The 25,455-nt window shown below is 46.9% G+C and overlaps 1 protein-coding gene across 1 annotated transcript in view; it reads left to right on the plus strand.

Annotated features, from left to right (window-relative positions):
* Positions 1–25,455, plus strand: part of FKBP9 (FKBP prolyl isomerase 9) — a 371,826-nt gene that overhangs the window by 161,495 nt on the left and 184,876 nt on the right. Inside the window, exon 6 of the mRNA XM_069613232.1 lies at positions 7,286–7,431. Coding sequence (XP_069469333.1) covers positions 7,286–7,431 — 146 coding nt within the window. The remainder of the gene's footprint in view (positions 1–7,285; positions 7,432–25,455) is intronic.

The following is a 25,455-nucleotide window of genomic DNA, read 5'->3' on the forward strand; positions in this document are numbered from 1 at the left end:
TGCATCTGGCTGAATGTTGAAGCCTAGGTCATTTATCAAGTCACGACACACCTGGCCCTCCACCTCAATGCTTTCCTGTATGACTCAAATTTTTTCTTTGAAAACTACATTGAACATGTTGGCCTGTGCTAGCGATGGTTCAAGAGATGACGCAATACAGTTTGGCTTGCAAAACCTAGTGACCACGGAGAAGAACTCTCTTGGCTGGTTGCCAGCGTTGCCAATTTCTTTGTGGAGAAAGTCCCTTTTCGTCCTGAAAATGGCTTGTTTATAGTTCTTCAGTGCTGTTTTAGCTCGCTCAGTACTCTCCAGTGATCTGATCACTCTCCATTTCTTGTCACTTGAGGGTGTAGGAGAAATGTATGGAGCATATCCAATGAATATTCACCATTTTTATTGATTCTGTTAAATATTTCCAAAGTCTACTTGAACCGTTACAAAGAATTGCCTTTTTAAAGAATGCTTATTTAAAACTGATGTTAAATAACAATTTATAACGGAAACCTTGAGTTTAAGTGTTACTTGGTTACTTGTATTGACGGATTTCGTTTTTACAGCTCTACAGCTCACATTTACCCTTCTTGAGATAGGCCTGGCTGCTCAGTCACACTACCAACTTGTGTAGTACAGACCTATGCCAAATGGTGGGTTTTCCAATACCAAGCAGATAAGTCTTGTGTAGTCTCACCCAGTGTGACAGCACCAATTCTCACCTAACACAAACCCCACCTGACCCTTGTCTATCAGCTGAGGCAGGAAACTATTCAATGTCTTCACTAGGCTACTAGTGAAAAAGTTAGCATCACAATTCAATAGGGAAATCTTCCCTATCTAGCCCTTCCTTATGAAGTACAATTACCGTAGCCTGGGATAATGATGCTGGTGCTCCCGCACCCTCCAAGATGGAATTGAATAATCTCTGTAGAAAGGGTGCTCGTATGTCAACATTTCGTTTGTAAAAGCTAGATGTAAATCCATCGGACCTCGGGGCCTTTCTGGGCTTCAATTGGGTTATTGCCCTAGATAACCCAAGGAGCGTTCTAGGGTTGTCCAGTGTCTCCTGATCCTCCGCCTTCAAATTCAGCACATCTATCCTGTCCAGGAAGGCCCTTACCTGCTCGTATCAATCCCCTCCTTTGCACTATATAGCTCCCTATAGAACCTTCCAAACCTTCCTTTGATTTCTTTCAGGTGAGACACCAATTTTCCATTTTCGTCTTTTACCCCTCACCCCTCTCTTATTGCTGTTTCTTTAGTCTATTTGCCAGCATCACATTTGCTTTATCTCCATTTTCATTAAACGTTTGCTTACAAAATCTGAAATTAGCGAGCACCTTGTCTGACCACGTCTTCCAGTGTCCGCCTTTTGGCCAATATATCTTGGATTAGGGAATCATCCTCCATCTCTCACCATCTCAACTGTACCTCCAGTATCCTAATCTCCCTTTTCAATTTCTCTTCCATGACGGCCCATTCCCTTTTCTTTGCTGTTACCTCCACAATAATCCTCTGTGGTAAGGTGGCCTTTACCGCCTCCCATACCACATTTAGCCCTGGTTCGCCAGTGTCATTCGTGAGGAAATAGTTCTTCATGAGATCCCTCATATTTTTGTCAAAAATCCTGTCCTTGAACAAAGTATTATTAGTGGTCCACATCCTTTCCCGTTCTATCTTATCCCTGAGGAACACATTGTGATCAACGTATCGTGATCTGACCATCCCACTGTATGAATAGAGGCCTCCTTTACCATATGTTTGTTTGGCTTCCACAAAGATGTGATCTATGCGCGTATATGATTTATGTGGAATTTAATAGAACGTAAAGCCCTCAGATATCTTTTGAAATATATCGTATTAGCTCAGCCAATATACCTCTTGGTTGAGTCTCTCCCTGACATACCCATTCTTTAACCGAGCACCAGTCCTTGGATGTGTCCATTACAATTTTGAAATCCCCACCGCATACTAGCAATTCCTCCTTCCATCTCAATTTCTCGAGCGACTGTACAGTACCCTATTTGTGCTGTATTGAGGGCATATATCGCACATAATGTCAGTATATGATTCCCCCTCTTACATTTTGCTGCCACCCATATACCCTCCATCTCCTATTTAATCTCCTGTATTGTTAACCTCAGCAATCTTTTATACAGAATGCCACCACCCCCCTTTTTTTGGTGGTTCCTTGTGCCCATATCGCCTCCCCAAAATGCCACCCTCTAATAGCAAATTCCTCCCCCTTCTTATACCTAGTTTCCTGTAGAAACCGCACATCAAGACGTTCTTACATGAATATCCTCACTACCATGGCCCTCTTCCCGGGTGAATTCAAGCCTTTCACATTGAGGGTGCCTACATTCACTTCATCAGTCAACATTCAAATTTTGTTTCAGTCTCTTATCGTGAAGACGAAAACAGTGTTGGGCAAACCTGCAAAATGTACTGTAAAATACATCATATACATTTATGGTTGTTTCCATCTGTCCTTCCCCCTTCCCTTCACTCCCTGTGTCTAACTCCCAGTTTACCCCCCGCCCCCTCAATATAGAGATGCCCTAACAGCCAGGGCTACTCGAAAGGAAGTCCCATCTCTCTGTTCCCTTTCTACTCACCCCCTCCGACCCCCCTGCCCGACTCTGCCAATTACCCCTCACTGTTGCAAAGTACCATCCCCCTAGAAAGTGTTCCACGTCTTCGGCGAGGGTGTCTTCAGCCGTCAAAATGTCCAGCTCACACCCCCTTTGACTGTTCCCCCACGCCCGAACCCTGAGGTCCCAACAGTCTGCAGGGTACTTGCTGACTGTTCCTGGCTTGATGACGGCGCCCGTCTGTTCTCCGTGGGTGGGCCAAGGCACCCTCCACCTCCTCTGGTCGTGAATCAAAAGTCCTCTTTCCCCATTTCTAAAAGAGAAATCCCCAGCTGTATTTCACCTCTCACTCCCGGGGTGAGTACCCTGCATTCCCTGTGCCTCACCAAGGTAAAGGAGGACAGATCTTGGTAAATGCTGATGTTTGAGCCCTCCAAGGTCATATTGGTCTGCTTCCTGTCTTTGTCTAGTATGGTCATCTTATCCCTATAGTAATTGCACTTTGCCAAAACGAACGTGGGCCACCTGGCGCTCTCCCTCTCGATGAGCTCAATGAAAGGTGAAATTTTTTGCGGATGAAGGAAAAGGCGACAAAAGAGATCTCTATATCAATTTAACTTTCTTTTTGAAGCCTTGAGAGCTGTCGCCTTCTCCTTCCTGGATGTCTATAAAGCGTATGTTGGCCTCTCGTTCCCCATTTTCCAGGTCATCGACCATCGACCTTGACGGACATGTCATATTCCTTAACTTAAGTCCTTGATCCTTGCGTCTAGTCTGATTTCCAACATGATGGTCGACAATTGTCTTTTCTCCAACTCCTCAATCTTCTCCTCCACACTTCCACTCTGTCTCTGAGGAAACCCATAGATACATGAATATCTTCCTGCATGGACTTCTCTAACAGGGTATTGATATCCGCTTTTGTCACAGGTTGGTGTCTCTCTGGCTGATTAGTCGGTAGTTCTCCCCCTGAGTCCATGGTATTTCACAAAAAGCTGGCGCTGCGCCGCCATTCTCACTGATAACATCAGCCTACCAGCTTCCGCACTTGCTTTTTATTCCTTATGCAGCCTATAGCTCAGACCAGCGTATAATAGCCAGGTCAGCAATTCAGGCGTGTTCCCCTTGCCGTTCTCGGGTAGATAGCTTAAAGTCATGGAATCGGAAGCACAATGTCACCACCGCCCAATCCGGCTTGCCGTGTTAAAGGCACCCATTTTATTGGACACTTAGTGTCAGTGTCCGCATACTCTCAGCTCTTTCCCCTAGGGGAAGTACATCCGTGTGGTTCGGGACGTTCCCCTCGCCCAGTGTCTTCCTCTCACCTCTTTCGCTGTTTTCCGTTGACATCCTCTCCAGCGCGTATCAGCGTCGCAATTATACTACCAGGCCTGCTTTCCACCTGCGAGTATGGGCAGGGCTTTTCATGATTCACAACAGGGAGGCCCCCGCTGTCCCCCACAATGTGCCTCTACAGCCTCTCTCCGATTTCACAGGTTCTCGAGGGCGATGTTAGGGAGAATGTTCATTTCTGTGCTAATTCCCTTCAACCTTGGAGACCCCCAGCTCTTTTGCTCTACATATGGCTTGTGAATTTTTACTCCTGAGTGAGTGGGACCTTTTTCTCACTCCCTCATATTTTTCCTGACTGAGATTTTTGTGCTTTACTGTTTTATGGAGTCTGACAAACTCCATAGTCATCTGCTTTTTGTATAGTGACACACAGCACCTTAGGTGCAGTGCCACTAAGAAGTCCCTTGGACGTCTCTTAATATTTAATTACATTTTTTTGGGTGAATACCATTCCCAAGAATAGTAAGATGATCCCTGTTTTATTTACGTTTCTGTTTGTGGGACCAGCACACACCACCCTATGTGGATTGCTGGGGGGTTACTTAGTAATTCCCTCTCCCACTTCTCATGTAACATTTTTTTGTTACACTAACTTACTTTAAATGGTTGGTGGCAGTAGTTTACTATTACTACCAGTGTGCATTTCTACCGCAGGCTGAACCCTCAGCTGCAGTACAGCACCCATGGGTGACCATTATTTCCAAAATGGCCCCTGTCTTCTTTTTTCGCCATTTTCAGTTTTTTAGTTCTTTCTTGGCTTTTACTCTGTTAGTTGAAGCAGGTTTGAGTCCTTTGTGTGTTGCCTTTGGGGGGCTGCAGCCCTGAATCCTGCCCAGGCTCCAGTGTGCTGGAAAGGCGGGATGTGAGGGAGGGTCCTGAAACTTCCCTGTCCTTTGTCTCTAGGTGTGCCTGAATGAAACCAGTCCTGATTGGCCGGCTGGCTGTCCTGAAAGAACAGCCACCCTGCTGTGTGATTGACAGCATAGGATGTGAATGAATGGAAAATGGCATAAAAACCAAGGTTTTTGGAATTAGAGGCAGAGTCAACCACTGGAGAGGAACATCCGAAGAAGACGTGGCGAGACGCCAGCAGCACCCTCCTGCACCGCGAAGTGCCCGGTGAAGCCCTGCAGCTGTGCTGACCCCGTTTTCATATTGACTGGGAAGACCCGTACGGGGCAAATTCCTCCCTTGGGCTGGTGGGACCAACTAGCCTCAAGACAAGCTTCCATTTGGCGCAACCCCCTACTTGCTGTGCCTCGCCAGAGCTGCAGAAGCCCAATGCCAGCGGTCCTGTGACCATTGACGAGTGCATCGCCTTGCGTAGTCCGAACTGGTCCAAATCTTTGTAGGCATCCAGAGGACCCTATCGAAGCAGTACATCTTGATCCAGAGACCCCTCACCAGAGTCCAGAACTGAGGGGGCAAGCTTCTTCCAACCAGAGTTTTCATTCTTCTTTGACTTCGAGGAAAAGGCGCCAAAACACTGAAGTGCTGCTGAAACTAAGGAAAGCCATTGCTGGGTAGTCCCTCTCCCGAGTACTGCCGCAGGAGCCCGCCATACGTTTTTCCATTCGTCACCACAACCAAGGTCCAGGAACAAGGGTCTGCCAAGCTGTAGCAAGGAGGACTCCAGCTGGAACATTTTTCTTCGAATCACAGGTACTGTGGGGCTTGGGGATTTCCCCTTTTAGCCATACGTTGTGCTTCCTATCTTGCAAAGTGCTTTTGGAGTTCATCTCAACTCACCTGCACTGGCCCAACAGCTTGTTCTCTCTACAAAGTAGCTCAATTGAGTTGCTGTGATTTCATCTGAACTTACTAACTTTGTCAAGACTTTATCTAAGAAGAAGTGCATCAGAACTATTGACTTTGTCCATTGTCCTAGCTCCCTGAAGGCACTCTTCTGAACCTAATGGCTTAGGCAGTACTTGTTTGCCTCATAGGTTATAACTGTTGACACTATTATTGCTGGGATAAACGTTTACCTGCCTTACTTTAGGGGATTGTCAATTGTTTTACCAACAGTTGAAAGTATGTTCTCAATTTTATTCTAAACTTTCCTTCCTTTCACAACTCAGTAACCAAATTGGTACCTGAAATAAGTGCGATACTGATATTTACTGAAGTCACTCTGTGTGCTGGAATAAGAAAAGTCTTTACCAACTTTTATTGTCTTTTAAAAACTGAATCATAACTTTGATTGAATGTTACTAGTATATCAAGCTTTTTAAAGAATGCTTATTTAAACCTTGTGTATATCATAAATAAATAATTATATATGACTTTAAGTGTGTAAGTGTTACTTGGCTACTTGTACTTATGGATTTCAATTGTACAGCTCTACAGCTCACATTACCCCTCTTAAGATAAGCCTGGCTGCTCAGTCACACTACCACCTTGTGTAGTATAGGCCTATATTTAAAGGTATGTTACCTAATACCAAGAAGATAAGTCTTGTGTAGGCCTCACCAGTTGGACTGCACTATTTCTTACCTAATGGGGGAGTCTTCTTTTTCCATTTAAGTCTGCCATTTTCTCAGTGCTGCATGGAGGAGCCCGACTCTTACCTGCATCCCTTGGTAGTCCCACACAGGGAATATTCTAATAGCATGCAAATCTATGAAAGATACAAATGCTGGAGAACAGGAGTTACAAGTAAGTAGCCTATTACCTACTTATGCAGTAAAACTGTCTACATACCTGGTGAAGCCAAAACTAAATCACAACTGCAACTAGCCTGCTACACAACACAAGTGTATGGTAATCTAAACACCCAAGGGCCAACATGCAGTGCTTAAAAACACTCCTATCCTAGCACCCATATGGGCTACCATCGGACAGCATATGAAAAAGGGTTGCAGTAAGAGAGAGACGTCCGAAGAAGATGGACAAGTCACTACCACGCCATAAAGGCCGAGCTCAAGGATTCCTGTGACAGAAGAGACTCATTTAATAAAACATTGTTATAACATTCCTATTACAACTGAATACAATGCTGTCAGAGGACAAATATCTCTCCTACATAATAACCCCTCCAGATTCTTCTGTCAATGTTGCTATTTTTTTTTTTTACTTTCTCCCGCATAAATGTCCCTATCCCCAATGCAGTTCAATGGGGAAATGTCATTCTCCCACTTCCCTTGACAAAATCTCCTTCATACTGGATCCAAACCGTTGGCATGTATGATTGCATAATTAGTTACTTGAAAAACTGGTGTATTTGAAAGCACTTATTTTATCTCTTGTTATGGTTGGAAACACCTGTATTAATTTTAACGATCCACATATACCCATTGTGTAGTCTAATAATGTTGGCGAACTATGTATATCTTTTCCTGCAGCTATTCACGAAACCGCACCTACGACACCTACATTGGTAAAAGATATGTGATTGCCGGGATGGACCAAGGCTTACTTGGTGTTTGTATTGGAGAAAAAAGGAGAATTATGATCCCTCCACACCTGGGATATGGGGAAGAAGGGAGTGGTATGTTTCAATTTTGGTATCATAAACTGAAGAATGTGTCCATTAGAATAAAAATATTCTGTCTACTCTGAGACGATGTTACTGCAAATGTGGATATTTTATACAGCATTGAGGATTTTGACATTGTGTTCTGCACCAGTAAGCAAACACATTTTGCTTCCTGAATTATCTGTACAATAGTCCTTTTTAGATAATCCATGCTTACCCAGCGCTATCCATGTTTCTCCATGGTTGGCAATGGATAACGATTGTCCATAATATTTTCTATGGGTTTTGTGACAAATTTCGTCATGTCCTCCCTGCTTGCTGAGGAGGAGACCCTTTCCATGAGGTCAGGGAGGTGAGGCCGCTACCCGATAGTCCCCCTGGGGGTGGTACTCAGCAGGTGGATCTCATGGGGAGGGATTCCCCCTCTGGGATAGAGAATGGACATCAGGAGCCAAAGCTGTACAGCAGCCTTCACCCACCTTTCCTTCCTCATCTTCTTTGCCTTCCCCATATCATATATGTTCTTCTATGTATTTCTGTCATAGCAGTGATATTATTACTGGGTTGAGGAGGATCAGGACTAATCCCACTGAGTCATCCCCTCAAACTACTGCGACAAAGAAGAGTCCAAACCAACCTCTGTGAAAACCAGAGTGAACGGTATAGTTATTCAATCACAAGTAGCCTAAAGATGGAAGAGGGAATAACACTGTTCAGTACCTTCTCAGAGGCACTGCGAGCGGAGGTCCTTGACCATGCCAGGCAGAGTCCGGAGTTCCTATCTGTTTTGCTGGAGTGCGACGTGCTCAGAAGGAGCAAGACTGAAGGCCCGGGCGCAGGAACGCGCTGCATCAGGCAGGCAGGTACATGCTGTGCAACTCCACAGGAGGGTGGCTGAGCTACGGAAACCAGATTGAGAACTGGAAACAGCTGAGAAGAGCTGCAGGAAGATGAACGGAGACCTGATAAGGAGGCAAAGGACCGGGAGCCCAGAGAGAAGGTACAGGGACTGCCTGGGGTACTCTGGGACACTTAAACCATTGTAAAGAGGTCTGAGACCCACACTTGAGAAACCAATAGAAAGGTGTCTGCGTTACAGATAAGAAGTCAACACAAGGGGGTCTGGGACCCGTACATGAGAAAGACAGCCCCTGACAGGAGCGTACACCAGGGCTGTCCAGTGAACTGCCAAGAGAAGCCTAAGAAAGGCCTGGGGTAGGGAGCCATTCTCCCAACCATAGTGAATCGCCAAGAGGAGCCTGAGAAAGGCCTGGAGAAGGCAGACATTCCCCCAACCACAGTGAACTATATCAAGGGACGCCTGAGAGAGGCCTGGGGAAGTGAGCCATTCCCACAACCACAGTGAATTGCCAAGAGAAGCCTGAGAAAGGCCTGAAGAAGGGAGTTATTCCCCCTACTTTGCAAATCATACCATCCAGAAGAAGGGGGTCATTCTTCTGGGCCCTGAAGAGACAAATCCATTTGACTTTTGTTAAATGTGTGAGGATTAAAAGTAGGATTTTGACACAGGATGGTGGAAATTTTAGTTAGACATTCTGACATTTCCTTAGTTTTATTTGAGGTAGGGACACCCCTCTTAGAGTTAGGGTTAGATGGGTTTCTTTCTTTTATTTGGTACAAAATAAAATTCAAGTGGATAGTTTCCTCCAACGTATTCCTCATCTTGGATGTATTCCATCCAGCTTTAGCTGCTTCGGAAAGAAAATTTTGGCAGAGGGTGCCGTGCGTCGAGTCGATGGTCCCTCGAAGGCCTTCATCGGGTATACAAGTAACACGCGCAGCGCCCGTTGGCCTCAGTTCCGTTTTTCCACGGTACATGTTGCTTCAGTGATTCAATGCGCCTCGAGTTCTGTGACGCAGTGAATATTACTAGAGAATATATCGATATGTCCTCGTCATCGACAGCGACTACGACCCTGCGATCAGGTTTCATAAAATGTAAATCTTGCGGTTCGAAAATGTCTATCACAGACCCGCACCGAGAATGTCTGTGGTGTCTCGGGGAAGGCCACGACATGGAGGCCTGTACGAAGTGTCAGGCGATGACGGGGAATGCCTTCCGAGAGAGGAAGGGAAAACTACAGGTAGGTCGTAAATCCGACCGAAAAGCCTCTAGCGTTGAGTCGAGGTCCCATGAGGAGAAATCTCCTCGACGCAAAAGGCATCTGTCCAGGTCCCGAAGCGATTCCCATCGCTCATCGTCTTCAACAAAAAAATAGAAGAAAAGATGCCACAGGTCCACCTCGTCCTCGAACTAATCCCCGAAAAGAATGAAATGCCCCGCAAAACATTCTTCCTCCGAAGAGTGGGAAGCATTCAGAATTAAAATGATGGAGGTGTTTGAAAAAGCAAAGCCTCGGTCCGTGCCTTCTTCGGAAGCCGGCCGGGAGCGTCATCGCTCCGACACGCGCGCTCCCTCAAGCACGGGTGATCAAAGAAGGAAGGACCGAGAACCTTCCAGGACACCGAGCGAGAAAGACCGCTCGAGTCGAGTCAACCGCTCGAGGTCACCGACACCGTCCGAAACCCAGCACACCTCAAAGGGCAAATCTTCGAAGAGCGCCTCGACGCCCTGGAAGCCGACTCTGTCGACGACCACTATTCCATCAACACCTTTGTCGACGTCGACCCCGAAGCCCTCGGCGCCAAAGGTTCCAAAGGCTCCAGTTCATCCAACTCGACCAGAAAAAGGAAAAGAGAAGGCTGCAAAGCCTTTAAGGCCTTCAGAGTCCACTAACACACCTCCTCCGCCTCTCCCAGAAAAGGTTTTTAAACCTCTTCCTAGGAAGGAATGTTTCAAGTCCTTGACCTCAATTTTTGAGGAATAGGAGAGATCCGATGAGGAGAATGTGCCTTTTGGACGGGAATATGGTACACCAAATGTCCCAGAATCCCTGATTTCTGAAGAAAGCAGGATGAGGTACCTGGTGGAGTCCTGAAATAATGCAAGTGACATTGATACATCTCCTGAAACAGATTTCAGCAGGCCACAACCAGGAGAGCATGTAGCCTTGCAAAATAGGGTGGGCAAAATAGGGTGGAGACTCCGGATTCTTTTCCTCCGGTGAATAAATCCCTTACTTCAAAATACCGCCCTGCCAGTAGCGACCCCGGCTATCTGTCTACACATCCCACTCACGAGAGTCTGGTGGTACAGGCAGCCACAGCTTCAAATAAAATGGCGTGCCCTTCTATCCCTCCAGACAGGGACGATAAGCATGTGGATGGCTGGGCACGTAAGGCATTTTCAGCTGGGAGTATGGCGTTAAAATCAGCCAACTTCACATGTGCCTTGGCAAAGTTTTCGTACACTCTGTGGGAGTGCATTGGAATGGCGGTGGAGCACATACCAGAAGGGGACGAAAGGGAAGGATTCCTAGCCATTGTTAGAGATGGAAAGGAGACCCATGCAGGAATCCCTTGAATCTGGATTGGACACTGTAGATAGTGTGAGCAGGTCCATGGGTACTAGCACGGTAATACGCAGATTTGCGTGGTTACGGAAGTCTGGTTTCGCGCCAGACGTACAAAACCGACTTCTGAACATGCCCTTTGACGGCAGCAAGGCTGACGAGAGCCTTGAGAGGTTGCACACATCAAAAGCAGCTGCCAAGTCTTTAGGAGCTGTTATTAGGCAACCTCAGTCTTTTCGTGCGCCAGAACAACCTTGGAGGGGACGATCCTATCGTTATTACTCCTCATATGGAAAGGCGAGAGGAATGGCCAGTCAAAGGGGTCAGAAAAAGGCCACTCGCGGTGGATGAGAAAAACGTACAAAGCCAGCTGCAGCCTCTTTGCCATCACTGGCCGCAGCAACCGCCACAAAACCACTTTGAGGACTTGCATCACAAGACACCTGTGGGAGGCAGGCTGTCACAGCATCTGCAAGAATGGCGAGCAATTACTTCAGATTTTTGGGCTCTAGAAATAATAGCACAAGGTTACTGCCATCCTTTTCTAATGCAACCTCAAAACAATCCACCAGGGAGACACCCTTTGAAGTTTTCAGACCCGCTACTACAGCAGGAAGTTCTAACCCTGCTGGAGAAAGGTGCTATAGAGCCAGTACCTGTAGCGAAGAGGAACAAGGGATGGTACTCCCCTTATTTTTTGATTCCCAAAAATGACAGAGGACTGAGACCCATCTTGGACTTAAACTTGAACAAGCTCCTCAGGAAGGACAAGTTCAAGATGGTCACTCTTTCTCAGATCCTTCAGGCCCTCCAACTTCAAGATTGGTTGGTGTCATTGGACCTCCAGGATGCCTATTTTCATGTGCCAATTCATCTCAAGCACAGAAAATACCTGAGGTTCGTAGTTGGCGGCTCACACTATCGGTTTCGAGTCCTACCATTCGGATTGACCTCTGCCTGAGGGTGTTCACCAAGTTGATGGTGGTGGTGGCAGCGCACCTCAGGAGAAGGGGATTCACGTTTACCCCTACCTGGACGATTGGTTGATCAGGACACGTTCTGCCGAACAAGCAAAAGATCATTTGAAAGTCACCTGCAACTTCCTCCACAGACTGGGTTTCTCCCTCAATTTCAAGAAGTCACAAATGACACCTTCCCAACAGCTCCAGTACATAGGGGCTGTATTGGACACGTCCTTGGGAAAGAGCTCGCCTCCAAAGTCAAGGGCTCAAGACATTCTTCAGATGGTTTCCAAATTCCAAAATGCCCAAAATCACCAGGCCTCATGGCATCTTGCATCTTCCTAGTGCCAGAAGCACGCCTGAGGATGAGATCCCTTCAATGGGCTCTAAAGACTCAATGGTCCCAGTTCTCAGGTCAAATGACAGGTTTTCTTCAGATTCCGAACAGGGTTCGGCAGGATCTTCTGTGGTGGAATTGTACAGACAATATCCTAAAAGGAGAACAGTTTTGGCAACCACGGCCGGAGATTACAGTAGTGACGGATGCCTCTCTCATGGGGTGGGGAGCTCATGCCAACGATCTGACAATCAGCGGTCGTTGGTCTCCATCAGAATCCAAACTACACATCAACCTTTTAGAGCTGAGAGCAATTAGACTAGTGCTGAAGGCTTTTCTGCCATCTATCAGGGGAAACAATGTCCTAATAATGACAGACAACACAGTGGCCATGCACAAAAGAGGAGGTGTAGGGTCACTACCTCTGTGCAGAGAGGCAATGCAGCTCTAGTATTGGGCAATTCAAGAAGGAATCTCCTTAACAGCAGTTCATCTAGCCGGGGAATAGAATATGACGGCAGACGCTCTGAGCAGGCAGAGCACGGTGTCCCACGTGTGGGAACTGGCTCAGGAAGTCATTCAAGAGATCTTTGCCCTTTCGAGAACCCCTCAAGTAGACCTGTTTGCGACCGGAATCAACCGGAAGTGCGAAAGATATTGCCCAAGGAAATTGCCCCCGAGAGGAGCCCTATGGGACGCGTTTGTGGTGGAGTGGAACTTCCCACTATTATACGCGTTCCCTCCGATTCCTGTCATTTCTCAGGTCATTAGGAGACTGAGACGATTCGGAAACCGCATGATCCTAATTGCCCTGGATTGGGCCAGGAGAACGTGGTACCCGGACCTTCTAGACATGTCCATCTCTCCCCCCCGGTACGTCTTCCTCAGAGAGAGGACCTTCTCTCACAAATGGAAGGTCAGGTTCTCCATCCAGAGGTCAAGATTCTCAACCTTCACGCTTGGTATGTGAAAGGCTGAGATACAAGGATTGGATCTTTCCAGATGACGTCATGGAGGTGTTGCTTTCGGCAAGAAGACCAGCAACAAAATCTCTATACTGTTGCCGTTGGAAAAAGTTTTTCAACTGGTGCAGAGAAAAGAATGTTGATCCTTTTCTATGTTCTACTCTGGAAGTACTGTCCTTTCTCTTGTCCCTAGCACATAGAGGTCTAAATGTTGGGACCATTAAAGGTTAGCTTTCAGCCCTTTCCATCTTCAAGTGCTCGTCGGAAGAATGCTCCTATTTCAAAATTCCTTAGTAGTACACTTCTTAAAAGGACTCACCAATGTGTTTCCTCCTTAACCTTCCCAAGTACCAATTTGGGATCTTAATCTGGTTCTAAAATTCTTAATGCGTGCCCCGTTTGAACCCTTGCACACTTGTTCATTAAGATTACTGACATGGAAAACTGCTTTCCTAGTTGCTTTAACATCTGCAAGAAGAGTGAGCGAATTGCAGGCACTGTCATCTGGGCCACCCTATACTGTATTTCACAGGGACAGAGTGGTATTGAGGGTTAAACCCTCATTTTTGCCTTAAGTTGTGTCTGATTTTCATTTAAATCAGAAAATTGTTCTACCCGCATTCTACCCTCCACCTCATCCTAGTAAGGAGGAGGAAAGATTGCACAGGTTGGACCCAAAAAGAGCTCTAAACTTTTACATCTCTAGGCTGTCCAAGCTTAGAGTGGATAATCAACTTTTCATTGGTTACACCGGAAGGAAATTGGGTCAGTCGGTGTCAAAACAAACCATATCACGTTGGATTGTGCTTTGCATTTCAGAATGCTACAGATTAGCAGGGAAAGACCCACCAGAGGGCTTAAGGGCCCATTCCACCAGAGGCATCGCCTCTTTGGCAGCCCTTCAAAGAGGTGTTCCCATAAGATCCATTTGTGAAGCAACAACTTGGTCTTCGCTGCGTACTTTTTCATAATTCTATAGTCCTGATGCTTCCCAGTCTAAGGAGCTGAATTTTGGTAAAGCAGTACTATATTCAGCCATTTAAGGGTATTAAAAAAAAAAAAATCCCTCCTTCAGAGAATTGTCCATGCTGCTTTGGGAGTATATCTAAGATGCGGAATACGTTGGAGGACACCATCCACTAGAAGAACAAGTTACTTACCAACTGGTAACATTCTTTGATTGGATGTTCCTCCAACATATTCCTCATCGCCCTCCCAGCCTACCCCTCTGTAGATTTTTCTGGGTTATTGCCACTTCAACTCTCGCAAGGCTGATACCTGATTACTGGCACAATCTACACAGTAGAACAAAAGTGAGGGGGGGGGGAACAGAACTGAGGCCAATGGGCGCCACGCGTGCTACTTGTATACCCGATGACATCACCCTCGATGGAGGCCTTCGAGGGACCATCGACTCCGACATCGATGCACGGCGCCCTGTGCCGAATTCTTTTTTTTCCGAAGCAGCTAAAGCTGGATGGAATACATCTAAGATGAGGAATACGTTGGAGGAACATCCAATCGAAAGAACGCTAGCAGTTGGTAAGTAACATGTTCGTCTTTGCCCCAAAGCATTTCTCCTGCGTGCAAGTCTACTCCTTCCATACCCATGGTGTTAGGAGCGGTATCTGACTTAGTTAACAAAAACTGTGGGACCCGAAATTTACGTAACTCACAGAGAGAGCCTCCAACCCCTCTGTCTCCACTCAAGAATCTATTGGCTTTGATCTCTCAAGTAGTAGAGACTTAACTATTGAAGTCGGTGAAAAACTGGTTTCCACGGGTCTAGTCCTGGTTCCCCCCCAAAGGACATACATTAGGCTAGCGTCTAAATCAGGGTTGGCCTGGAAACATGGCCTAGTTGGGATGGCTGGGATAATGGACTGGAATACAGAGGGGATATAAAAGTTCTGGTTCAGAATAACAGCAACCAGGCCTTCCAAGTAAAAGGGGGGAGAGAATTGCTCAGGGGGTCTTAGAAAAAGCTCGATTCCCCAAGTTACTAGAAGTCTGCAACACCGACAGCACTGACAGGTGAGCTAAAGGTTTTGGTGAAGCTGATAAACGGCGAGAGCCAGAAGTGAATATTCCAAAAACCCATCGGGAGGAAGAAGAGCCAGAAATAATGCCGGACCTAACGTTTGCCCCACGTAATGACCTGATGTTAGCAGAATCCTTCTGAAAAGTTATTTCTGAGGAAGAAAGAGGGTCCCTTCTTCTTAAAACACAGGTTATTATATAAGGGGGGGGCGTTACTAATGAGGGAAACCAGCGTATGCAAATAGTACACCGTAGCCACTGAAGGGTCGTTTTGGAGATTGCACACGCCCATCTTAGTGCTGGTCACTTAGGAACTATGAAAACCCATGGGCTAATGGTGAACCAGTTTTACTGGCCCGGAGTTTATGCAGATTTTGTAACTACATGCTTGCTGTGCCAGAAGACTACTTTACATCATCCATCACCTGCTTCTCTACAGCTCTTACCAGTTATAGAAATACCTTTTTCCCTCGAATAGGAATGGATATCGTGGGACCACTGGAACCCTCTAGGCTTGAGAATAGGTATATGTTGGTGATTTTGGATCACACAACCTGGTATCCTAAATACTTCCCTATGCGAACAAACACCTTGCAACAGATTTTACAACACTCAATCCCCTTCTTATCCAGAGTAGTGTTTCCGAAAGAAATCTTGACAAACCAAGGAACAACTTTCATGAGTAAGATGAAGGCAGAGTGTTGGAGTTTTTCTAAAGTCCATAAATCTGGGACTTAATAAGACTCTATCTACTTGGCAATACAGAGCTCACCTTCTAGCATAGGCCTGTACCACTCAAGGTAAGGGTAGCTTTGGCAGACAGCCAGGTTATCTTTGGAGAGAGAGAGGGCTGTAGGAAGTTACAAAGACCTTGTAGCATACATATGGTCCAAAAACACCTATACACTCTAGGAGTTTTATACAAATAATGATTTATTGCATATATACACACAGGCAAAGAGAGTTCTTCAGAAAGGTAAGTACTATTCATAAGCAGTAAACACAATAGAAAACCAATGCAATACTTATGGTAAGTAAACCACAGCGTAAAAGACTTATACAATGTCAGTATGCAGTTCAAGATAAATTAAAAACCGCTTTGTAGTAAACATTGAAGAATAGGTATAAAATAAAGTTACAAGACCTACATAAGCACGTAAGCACTTTTCAACAGTTGTAATACTTTATTTAGAGAGGCTTTGGGCTTTAGCAGTCCATCCCTATCTAGGTATGATATTGTCTCAGAGTCAGAGGGGAACACTGGGCATCAGAGGACTGTTGTAGGCAGAACAGGATAAGGCACAAGCTGTAGAAAAGTGGAGTTCCCGAGGATTCTTCTACAAAAAGTAAGTACAAAGCTTTTGTATGTAAAATAAAAAAAAGGTTCAGGGACTTGGTAGAAAGCTCCCTGAATGTGCACTAGTGTTAGGCCTGGGCAAACGTGTATGAGAGAACATACCCAAACACTGAAATCGCCACCCAGCAACACCGGAGCGGCAGGACGACTGTAGGTTAAGTGTTACCCAGAGTCTCACAGTACATCAGCAGTGAAGAAGATGATGCTGGCAAACGTCCTCACGATGCAGCATCTGCAGGACCTGGTCACTGAATTCTTGGTCTTCGGACGAAAGAAGCGACATTGAGCGGAAAAGCTTCCAGCAGAGGTTTTCATAGCTTCTTGCGGCTCTGAGGTTTTGGCGCCCTTTGCAGGACATGAAATGAAGAGCGGCTCTCACCTGGTAGATTAACCTCACTTTCTCGGTCCTGCACTCTGGTGAGGGGACTTCAAGGAGTGGAATCTTGCCTCTGGATGTCCGGAAGGAGTCCACTAAAGTTTTGGGAGGATTCGGTCTTCTGAAGACGATGCACTGCACGATGGTCACTGGTCTCAGGGTATGGGCGGTTTGCAGCCCAGGAAGGTCGTCGTGGGTTGGCTCAAAATTCAGGTCGTTTCAAGGCTGATTATGCCCACCAGCCCAAAGGAAGGAGGTGTCCTTGTTAGGCAAGACTGTATGCAGTACCCTTTGGGTGCACTACAGTAACCTTGACCTCCTGGCAATAGGGACCCAACCTTTGGTATAAGTCTGAACTACACAGGTTGGTAGTGTGGCTGAGCAGCCAGGCTTATCTCAAGAGGGGTTAATGTGAGCAGTAATGTTGTGACAGAGTTTCACAGTAGCAGTTATTCAAATAAACACTTAAACACTGAAGGTTTCTTGATAAAACAATTATTCATTTATTTCACAGTCAGTTGGATAAGCCTTCTTCAGAAGGGAGCAATATATAAGTAACAATTAAAATACACTTCAAAACACACTCTTAGTGTCTCTAAATCAGATTATACCCATTGGGGATGGCACACAGACACTTACTACACCCCCAGGTGACTTAAATAGCTAGGACACTGTGAACATTGATTTATCACTGGTACATATAGAGCAATACTAAGTTTGGTGTAGAAGATTGAAGAGCGGAATAAAACAAAGATTAACAAATAATTCATAAACCAGTAAGTGCTTTCTAAAACCTTCCAATGCAGAGTAAATCAACCCTTTCCTGGGGGAAAGGTAAAGCACAGAGTCAAAGGTAAGAAGACTCTCTCAGGGAGCCAGGACAGCCAATGTTAATTGCACAATGTCAAGGGGAGCTGAAGATCTTCTTTGTAGGTAGGTAGAAAAGTCTTGCACAATGTTTTTAGAAATGTTTGTAGAAAATAGAACACTTGAAGGGCCACACGCTGGGAAACTTGTGACGGGCAAAGCTATAGCAACTCTGCAAGGCAACCAAGACAGGTCTCAACTGAGAGCAAGCAAGGCTACGCAACAGGAGGTAAGCTCTCTTAGACTTTACAGTACCTCTGGTTAGAAGAAATGGTTCCAACTGGCTTCTGTTCCTGTACAGCTCTGCAGATCCTGTTGTTCCTGAGCCTCAGTCGTGGGGACAAGAGGGAGGACGTCTGGGGACTCCTGCTTTGCAATGGGAAGGTCAGCGGCAGCAATGGGCAAACTTCAATTCAGCGGTTCTTCAGTGTTTCAGCTCCTCGCGACTGACAGTAAATAGCAACACTGCGGTTCTCGGATACCACTCTGGACTTTCCTCGCATCAGGGGTTCAGCACTCTGTAGAGGTGGCTCAGGTTTGGGCAGTCCTGCTCCAGGGAAGTCCGGAGGATCTTCCTGGCGCTCGGGTCCAATTTAAAAGCAATGCACACAATCTGGTGTTCTTCTCCCTGGCACTTCGGTTCCAGCAGCAGTGGAAGTACAGCCATCTCCGAGAGGATGTCCAGACGGGCATACTTTGGAGTTGATTGGTCCCACCAACTCAAAGGGAGAAGTCGTCCTTGCAGGACTTCTTAGTCGAGGCGAATTCGGAGCTTCAGCACAGCAACAGGGCAGCAAATCAACGGTCCAGGAGTTGAAGCAGTCGTCTCTTCCAAGTTATTCTGCGGATTCCTTCGTCTAGTGGTCGACTCTGCATTCCAAGCCAAAAAGCATCGCTTTTTATGCAGGTTTCTTCCATTCATTCCAGCCTAACTGTCAATCACACAGCAGGGTGGCTGTCCTTTCTGGACTGCCAGCCGGCCAATCACTACTGGGTGCATTCCTGTAACTAAGGGGATTAAGCAGAGGAAGTTATGGGCACCTCCCTCACTTCCTGCCCCCTGCCAGACATGCTGGAGCCAGAGGCGGGCTTCACTCGTGAATCCCGCCAAAGACAAAACAAACAAAGGGACCAAACCTGGTTTGGCGCGCAGAGTAAATCTCAAGAAGAACCTTTCAACAAGAAATGGCGAAAAAGGAAGACCAGGGCCATTTTGACAAAATGGGCACCCATGGGTGCTTTACCAAGGCTGCAATTGCAGCCTGCGGTAAAAACACACAATGGTAGTAAAAAGCAAACCACTGCCACCAGCCATTGATTGTAGAAAGGCAAACATAAATGTTACATGAGGAACTAGACAAAGGGGATACGAAGTAACCCCCCCCAGCATCCTATTGTAAGATAGTGTGTGCTGGGTCTAGAAAGTTTTAACATGTAAGTCAGTTTCACTTCACTGCTCTTGGAAACACTAGTTTATCCAAGAGAAGGTATTTAAACCTTTGGGAAATCTAACACTTCCCTGTACCACTGCACTGAAGGTGCTGTGTGTCGCCATGTAAAGATGATGCCTATGGAGTTTATCAGACTCCAAAGTTAAAAAGAAACACATTGTCCAAATCACATTAAGAATACATGGGCTGAGAAAAAGGGCGCACTCTCTCCAGGTTAGAAATTAAAAAGTCCTAAAGTCGAGGAAAAGAGTTGGGGGTCTCTAAGGTAGAGAGGAATTAGCACATTTCTGAGAATTCTCCCCAACAGTCCTCTTCAGAAGTCCTCTGTCGCATGGAAGAAAAGGTCACCATGGCAGCAGTCACTCAGCAGGCATCTCCAGTAGCTGGAAGTAGATGCAGGTGTCTTCTCCCCTTCTTCCTCTTCAGATTTAGTTCCAGTGGTCGACTGTCTATGCTGCAGGAATCCAAACTCTTATCCAGGAATCTAGCCAATCGGCATTCATGCCACATTCAAACTGTGGGGGCGGCTGTACTTTTAGGACAGCCAGCCTCCAAGTTGGAACTGGTTCCAGGCAGGCATGCCAGAAGATAAAATCCAGCAAAGTTTTGGGATCCTCCCCTGCTTCCTGTTCTCACAGACACACTGGTGCCCTGGCAGGCTTCTCAAAGGATTCCCGCCGAACACAAAGTGCAACAAGGACCTCCCCCACTGTGGAAGGCAGAAGAAGGTCCAAGAAAGGACAAGCAACCAAGAAATGGCAATCAAAGAAAACAGTCACCATTTTGGGTCAATGATGGCCCCTCTGTGTATTACTTCGCCTGTGAGCACAGCCTGTTATTTAAGATTTTGATAATAATGATAAATCTACCCAACTTGTGTCTACCTGGAGCAGGGCCTGAGTCAGGTAAGTGAATCTTATTGTATGTTTAATGGGGTAAGTATTAGGTATGAAACATTAACTTTATAACACTTTATATTAAAAGTTATGTTAATAAATATAAATGAAAGGGGACATGGGCATTGCGTCCGTCCTGTCGTCGCTCCAGTCTCTTCTTTCCAACCGTCCTGCCTCGCGCTGCCCATCTCTTCACTGCATTCCATTCCGAGCTTGCAGCCGCGTTCTTCATAGCTCAAGCATCATAACTTGCGTACGATGCTACACATTCCCTCTCTTTAATAAAGAACAACCCCTAAATTAAAACTCCACATAGTCTGATAAATGTCTAGGCTTGTTGGAACTCCGGTCAACTCTTGATGACCTTGGTGACGCCTCTCCTGAAGTCTCCTGCTGAAATCTATATTCTCAGGCAAGGAATACTTCTTCGAGACATCACCTCTCCCAGCACTACCCCCACCCAAACCACCCAGGGGATCTCCACCATCCTGACCCCTCAACAGACCCCTTCTTTCCTCTTCCTCCAACACCATCACTCTCTCATTGTTCCATACTCTGCCATCATTGGTTCTTGTGGCATGCTTAAACACTTCCACCACCTCCACCGGTTTCGACCATTTACAACCATTCTCTCTCAATGCTCCTGGAAGTCTGATTCTAACCAAACACCCTACTTTAGGTAGTATTCTTTTCCTATACCTTTTATTGTCCTAATGTTCCTTGTTGGCCAACTGCTTTCTCCAAATGTTTTTTGTAACCACTCAGATCTTCTCTCGTACCTGCCACTTTATTCATCCAACCTGGAAATAATTTAGTTTCTGATGTTTGTTAATCTGCTTAGAATCACATGCTGTGCATAGGTCCGACATCCAGTGGTCACTGCGGAGTATTGCATTTTGTTTTTCGTAGTCGAAAAAGGGGACGTCGACAAGGCGTGTCTGTAACACTATCCCTATAGTGACGTGCGTTGTACCCACAATCCCTCACGCGTCGAGGTCCCTCAGATTGTTTTTTTCCGCCCAGCTTCTGGTCGCCTTACGCGGAGCTCCTAGAGAGACATTGCAAATACTTACTACGGACCTCGGTCCTTAATTATACTTATTATATTGTTAAAGATCCCTCCCCTCGACGTTAGCTGTGAAGCTGTTTCTCCGCCGAGCAAGTTTTCGACAGAGGGGAAGAGACGGAGGAGATCCTTCGGCGCTGCCGAACACGTGGCCTGGCCTCGCCGGCCAACATACAGTAGGGAGAGTGGGGGTTCGAACTTTTATCTTCTCTTTGAGAATGTCTTTCTTTTTCCCCTATCTTTCCCTTGGGGTTTTTATCACCAGTTATTATTGCCTCAGCTATGGAGAGGACACCTTTTAAGTTTTGCCCACGCTGTAGGGGCAAATACACTTGGAAGGACAAACACAAGCTCTGTAATCGTTGCTTGCCCCTCGATCATAAGGAGGACAGCTGCGTGGCCTGTAAGCTCTTGAAACCAAGAACTCTTAAAGAACGAAAAGTTAAGAGGTGGGCGGACTACGCTATGTCGAAGTCAGTTTCCTCACCCGCCGCCGCTGTTACAGAAAGTGACGAGGAGGGTGATAACTCGACGTCCGTTACGGAAGTCATTAACTCCCAGAAGGAGCGCTCACGCTCCTCGACGTCCGTCCCCGGCCCCGACGGGCTTGGCTCACGCCCTGCTTATGGGGATGAACACCCTGGCGACAAGGAAGCACATAGACCCCATGGGCCTAAGCACACAACCCACAGCTCTTCTTCGTCGAAGACGAAGGATCCATCAGCGCCGAAGGGGACGCAGGGCACTCCGGCGTCTACCTCAGACCGTAAGGGTCTCAAGCCCCACCCGCAAACGCAGCCGCGACCAGCGATTGCGCTTTCATCAAACACAGGCGCTACCTCAAAATCATCCGACGTAACACTCCATAGAGCGGCCGTCGAGGAACAACGCGTAACGCAGGCAACGTCGACAACAGAGCCCTCTACTGACAGACTCGTTGTCGAGAGCCTGGCGAGAATTGTTTCCGAAGACAAACGTAAGCGGACGACGAAACAAACGTCGAATACCGCACAAAAAGCTATGGAAACGCCGAAAAAGCGCAAGAGTAGCCAGGAACTGCCCCCTTCATCTAAGGGCACTTCTGAACTACCGGAGGGCTTTTCAGAGGGCGACGGAAACCTTTCTTCGACGTTGTGGGAGCGTTCTAAGCGTTTTGAAGGTGAAGACACTGATTTCCACCCTCTAGACTATTCAGGGGTCCCCCATGAGACCCTTGAAAGACTCCATTCTTGTATGGAGAAAATGGAAAGGTTTTTGGGAAGCCAAAACCCACCCACACCCAAAAGACCAAGAGAATGGCCCCAGGATGACCCTAGGGTCAAGATTCCTAGGCTGTTTCCCCCTTCTACAGACGCATATGACCTCACTGAAGAGGAGCAATACCTCCAGGAAGAAGAGGAGTGTTTGAGTGGAGAGGAAGAACATGAGGAAGAGGGGTTTGAAGAAGATCCTTACACTAGTGCAGGAGCTTTTGAAGAAGATACAGCTACCTCGCAGCCCTGGCAATCCCCATCAGTGCACTCAGACCCTGATGTCTTTCACCCTTCTCCTCCCAAGGATTCACCTATTGGAAACACCTCTCCCATAGATGACCAACCTTCACTTAATGCACTATTGCGCAAGGCAGCAGCGCATTTTGAAATAGACACAGGGGAGACTCTTCCTGACATAGACTTTGTAGAGAAAGTTATTAAAGAAAAAGCCCCTGTTAGTCAGTCTATTCCGCTCCTGGCTTCTATAAAGAGAAGAATAACTCCTTCCCTTTCCAATCCGGCCTTAGTCAGAGGGGTCAACCCTCGGATAGAAAAGCTCTTCAGCCCTTCGTCCTCTGACCCTTTGTACATCAGAGGACATTCTATTCCGGACTCCCTCGTAGTTACTAATACAAGAAAAAGAGCGGGGGTACCACTATCCACTAGTGAGGCACCACCTGACAAAGAGGGCAAGAAGCTCTATGCACTTGGGAAGAGAATCACTACCTCCGCCGCCTTCTCAACTAGGATTGCAAATAACAATTCCCTACTAGCTAGCTACGCAGATGCACAGTGGAGCAAGCTGCGCAGCGAAGCAGAGGACGCACCAGAACCCCTGCGTTCACGCCTGTTAGCTATAATCTCAGAGGGAACTCTTGTAAACCAGGGCATCGTAAAGAACTCCTTAGATGCCGCAGAGACGGCTGGCCGTTCCCTGGTTCAGGGAATACTTCTCAAACGCCATTTCTGGCTGCGCAATTCGGGATTTAAGCCGGAAACCCAGGCTTCCCTGATAAATAAGCCCATAGAACAAACACATCTGTTTGGGAAAGCAGTTGATGAGGCCCTAGAACATGCGAAGAAAGAGTTTGATACCATCAAGACTCTTGACCAAATTTCTAGGCCCCCTAACAGACGCAGCTATGGCAATAGACGCTCCTTTTGTGGCCAACGCCAGCAGCAAAACCAACAGCAATTTTACTCTGCTACCAACTGGCCCTCTAACCAGGGTAACAACACCCAGTTCAGTCAAAGAGGCCAACGCCGTGGCAAAGGAAGAGGTCGCGGCTCCAGCCCCAAAGGTTCCACGCCCAATACCAACAAATGACCCGAAGATTCCGGTCCCCTCCCATGCATCACCGGTCGGGGGCCGGCTAACATCGTTCCTTTCAGCATGGGAGGGAATATTGTCAGACCGCTGGGTATTATCCACCATAGCCCATGGTACTGCATCGAATTCAACGGTTCCCCGAAGTACAGACCCCCACAGAGCCGACGCATGACACCGGAACACCTCACTATTCTTCTTCAAGAAGTAGAAGAGCTACTGAAAAAAGAAGCTATAGAGGCTGTCCCCCTATCTCAGGTAACAGAAGGTATTTATTCAGTGTACTTCCTTGTACCCAAAAAGGACTTAACCATGCGCCCTGTATTAGATCTGCGCCCAGCGAACAAGTTTGTCAAACCCCAAAAGTTTCGTATGGTGACCTCGCAGGAAGTAATCCCACTGTTATCACAGGGGGATTACATGACAACACTAGACATGAAAGATGCATACTTTCATATTTTAATGTTGCCAGCGCACAGAAAATACCTCAGGTTCAAGATAGAGAACAAACACTACCAGTTCAGAGTACTACCCTTCGGGATAGCATCTGCACCAAGGGTATTCACGAAAGTACTGGCAGTGGCAGCGGCCCACCTGCACAGGTTATCCATCCCGGTATACCCTTACCTCGACGACTGGCTCATAACAGGGGATTCTTACGAAACATGCTTCTCCAATACCCAAAAGACCGTAGACCTTTTGTCCCAACTGGGCTTCTCCATCAACGAAAAGAAGTCCAGCTTAGACCCCAGCCAAATCAAACAATTCCTAGGGGCTCTAATTCGAACAAAGGACGGCCTCGTCTTCCCCTCCAACGGGAGGGTCCAAAACATGCTGTTTCAGATCCCCCATTATGTGGCAGGTCGAGAGGTGACGGTACGCAAAGCAATGCGCTTGCTAGGGATGATGGCGTCATGTATTTATTTGGTACCTCACGCGCGCCTGCGCATGCGCCCTATGCAAGAGTGGCTCTATAGCCAGTGGTGTCAGGCCAGCGGACAATGGGACGATCTAGTGGTGGTCTCGCAGACCTTGGTTCTCTCGCTACGGTGGTGGACAAAAGAAAACCTGTTATTAGGGAAAACTTTTGCCACACCCGCAGTGGAAGCCACTCTAACCACAGACGCATCCCTTACAGGATGGGGGGCTCACCTATCCCATTAGACTGCTCACGGAGTGTGGACTCCGAGCTTAGCATCCAAGCATATAAACCTGCTGGAACTACTAGCGGTGTTAAAAGCACTGTAAGCCTTTCAGGAACACTTACAAGGAAAGACAGTGATGGTCCTCACAGACAGCACCACAGCCATGTACTACCTCAACAAGCAAGGGGGCACTCACTCTCCAGGACTGTCCAAGCTGTCCCAGAATATATGGAAGTGGGCTCTCAAACACAACATGTTCCTACTATCACAACATGTACCAGGGGAACTCAATCTGCTAGCAGACAAACTCAGCAGAGACTTCCCCCTGCCCGAAGAGTACGAATGGCAATTGCACGAAGACATCGTCTTAGACGTCTTCACGCAATGGGGATTCCCGGAAATAGACCTGTTCGCAACTCTGGAGAACTCACAATGCCAAAGTTACGCCTCCAGGTACCCCCAGAACCAGTCCAAGGGGAACGGTCTGTCGATTCAATGGTCAGGGAAATTTGTTTACGCCTTTCCCCCGACTCCCCTTCTCAACAAAGTGGTGCACAAGA

This window comes from Ambystoma mexicanum, chromosome 5p (genome assembly GCF_040938575.1).
Source record: "Ambystoma mexicanum isolate Mex_15411 chromosome 5p, UKY_AmexF1_1, whole genome shotgun sequence".
In the NCBI taxonomy this organism is placed as follows: Eukaryota; Metazoa; Chordata; class Amphibia; order Caudata; family Ambystomatidae; genus Ambystoma; species Ambystoma mexicanum.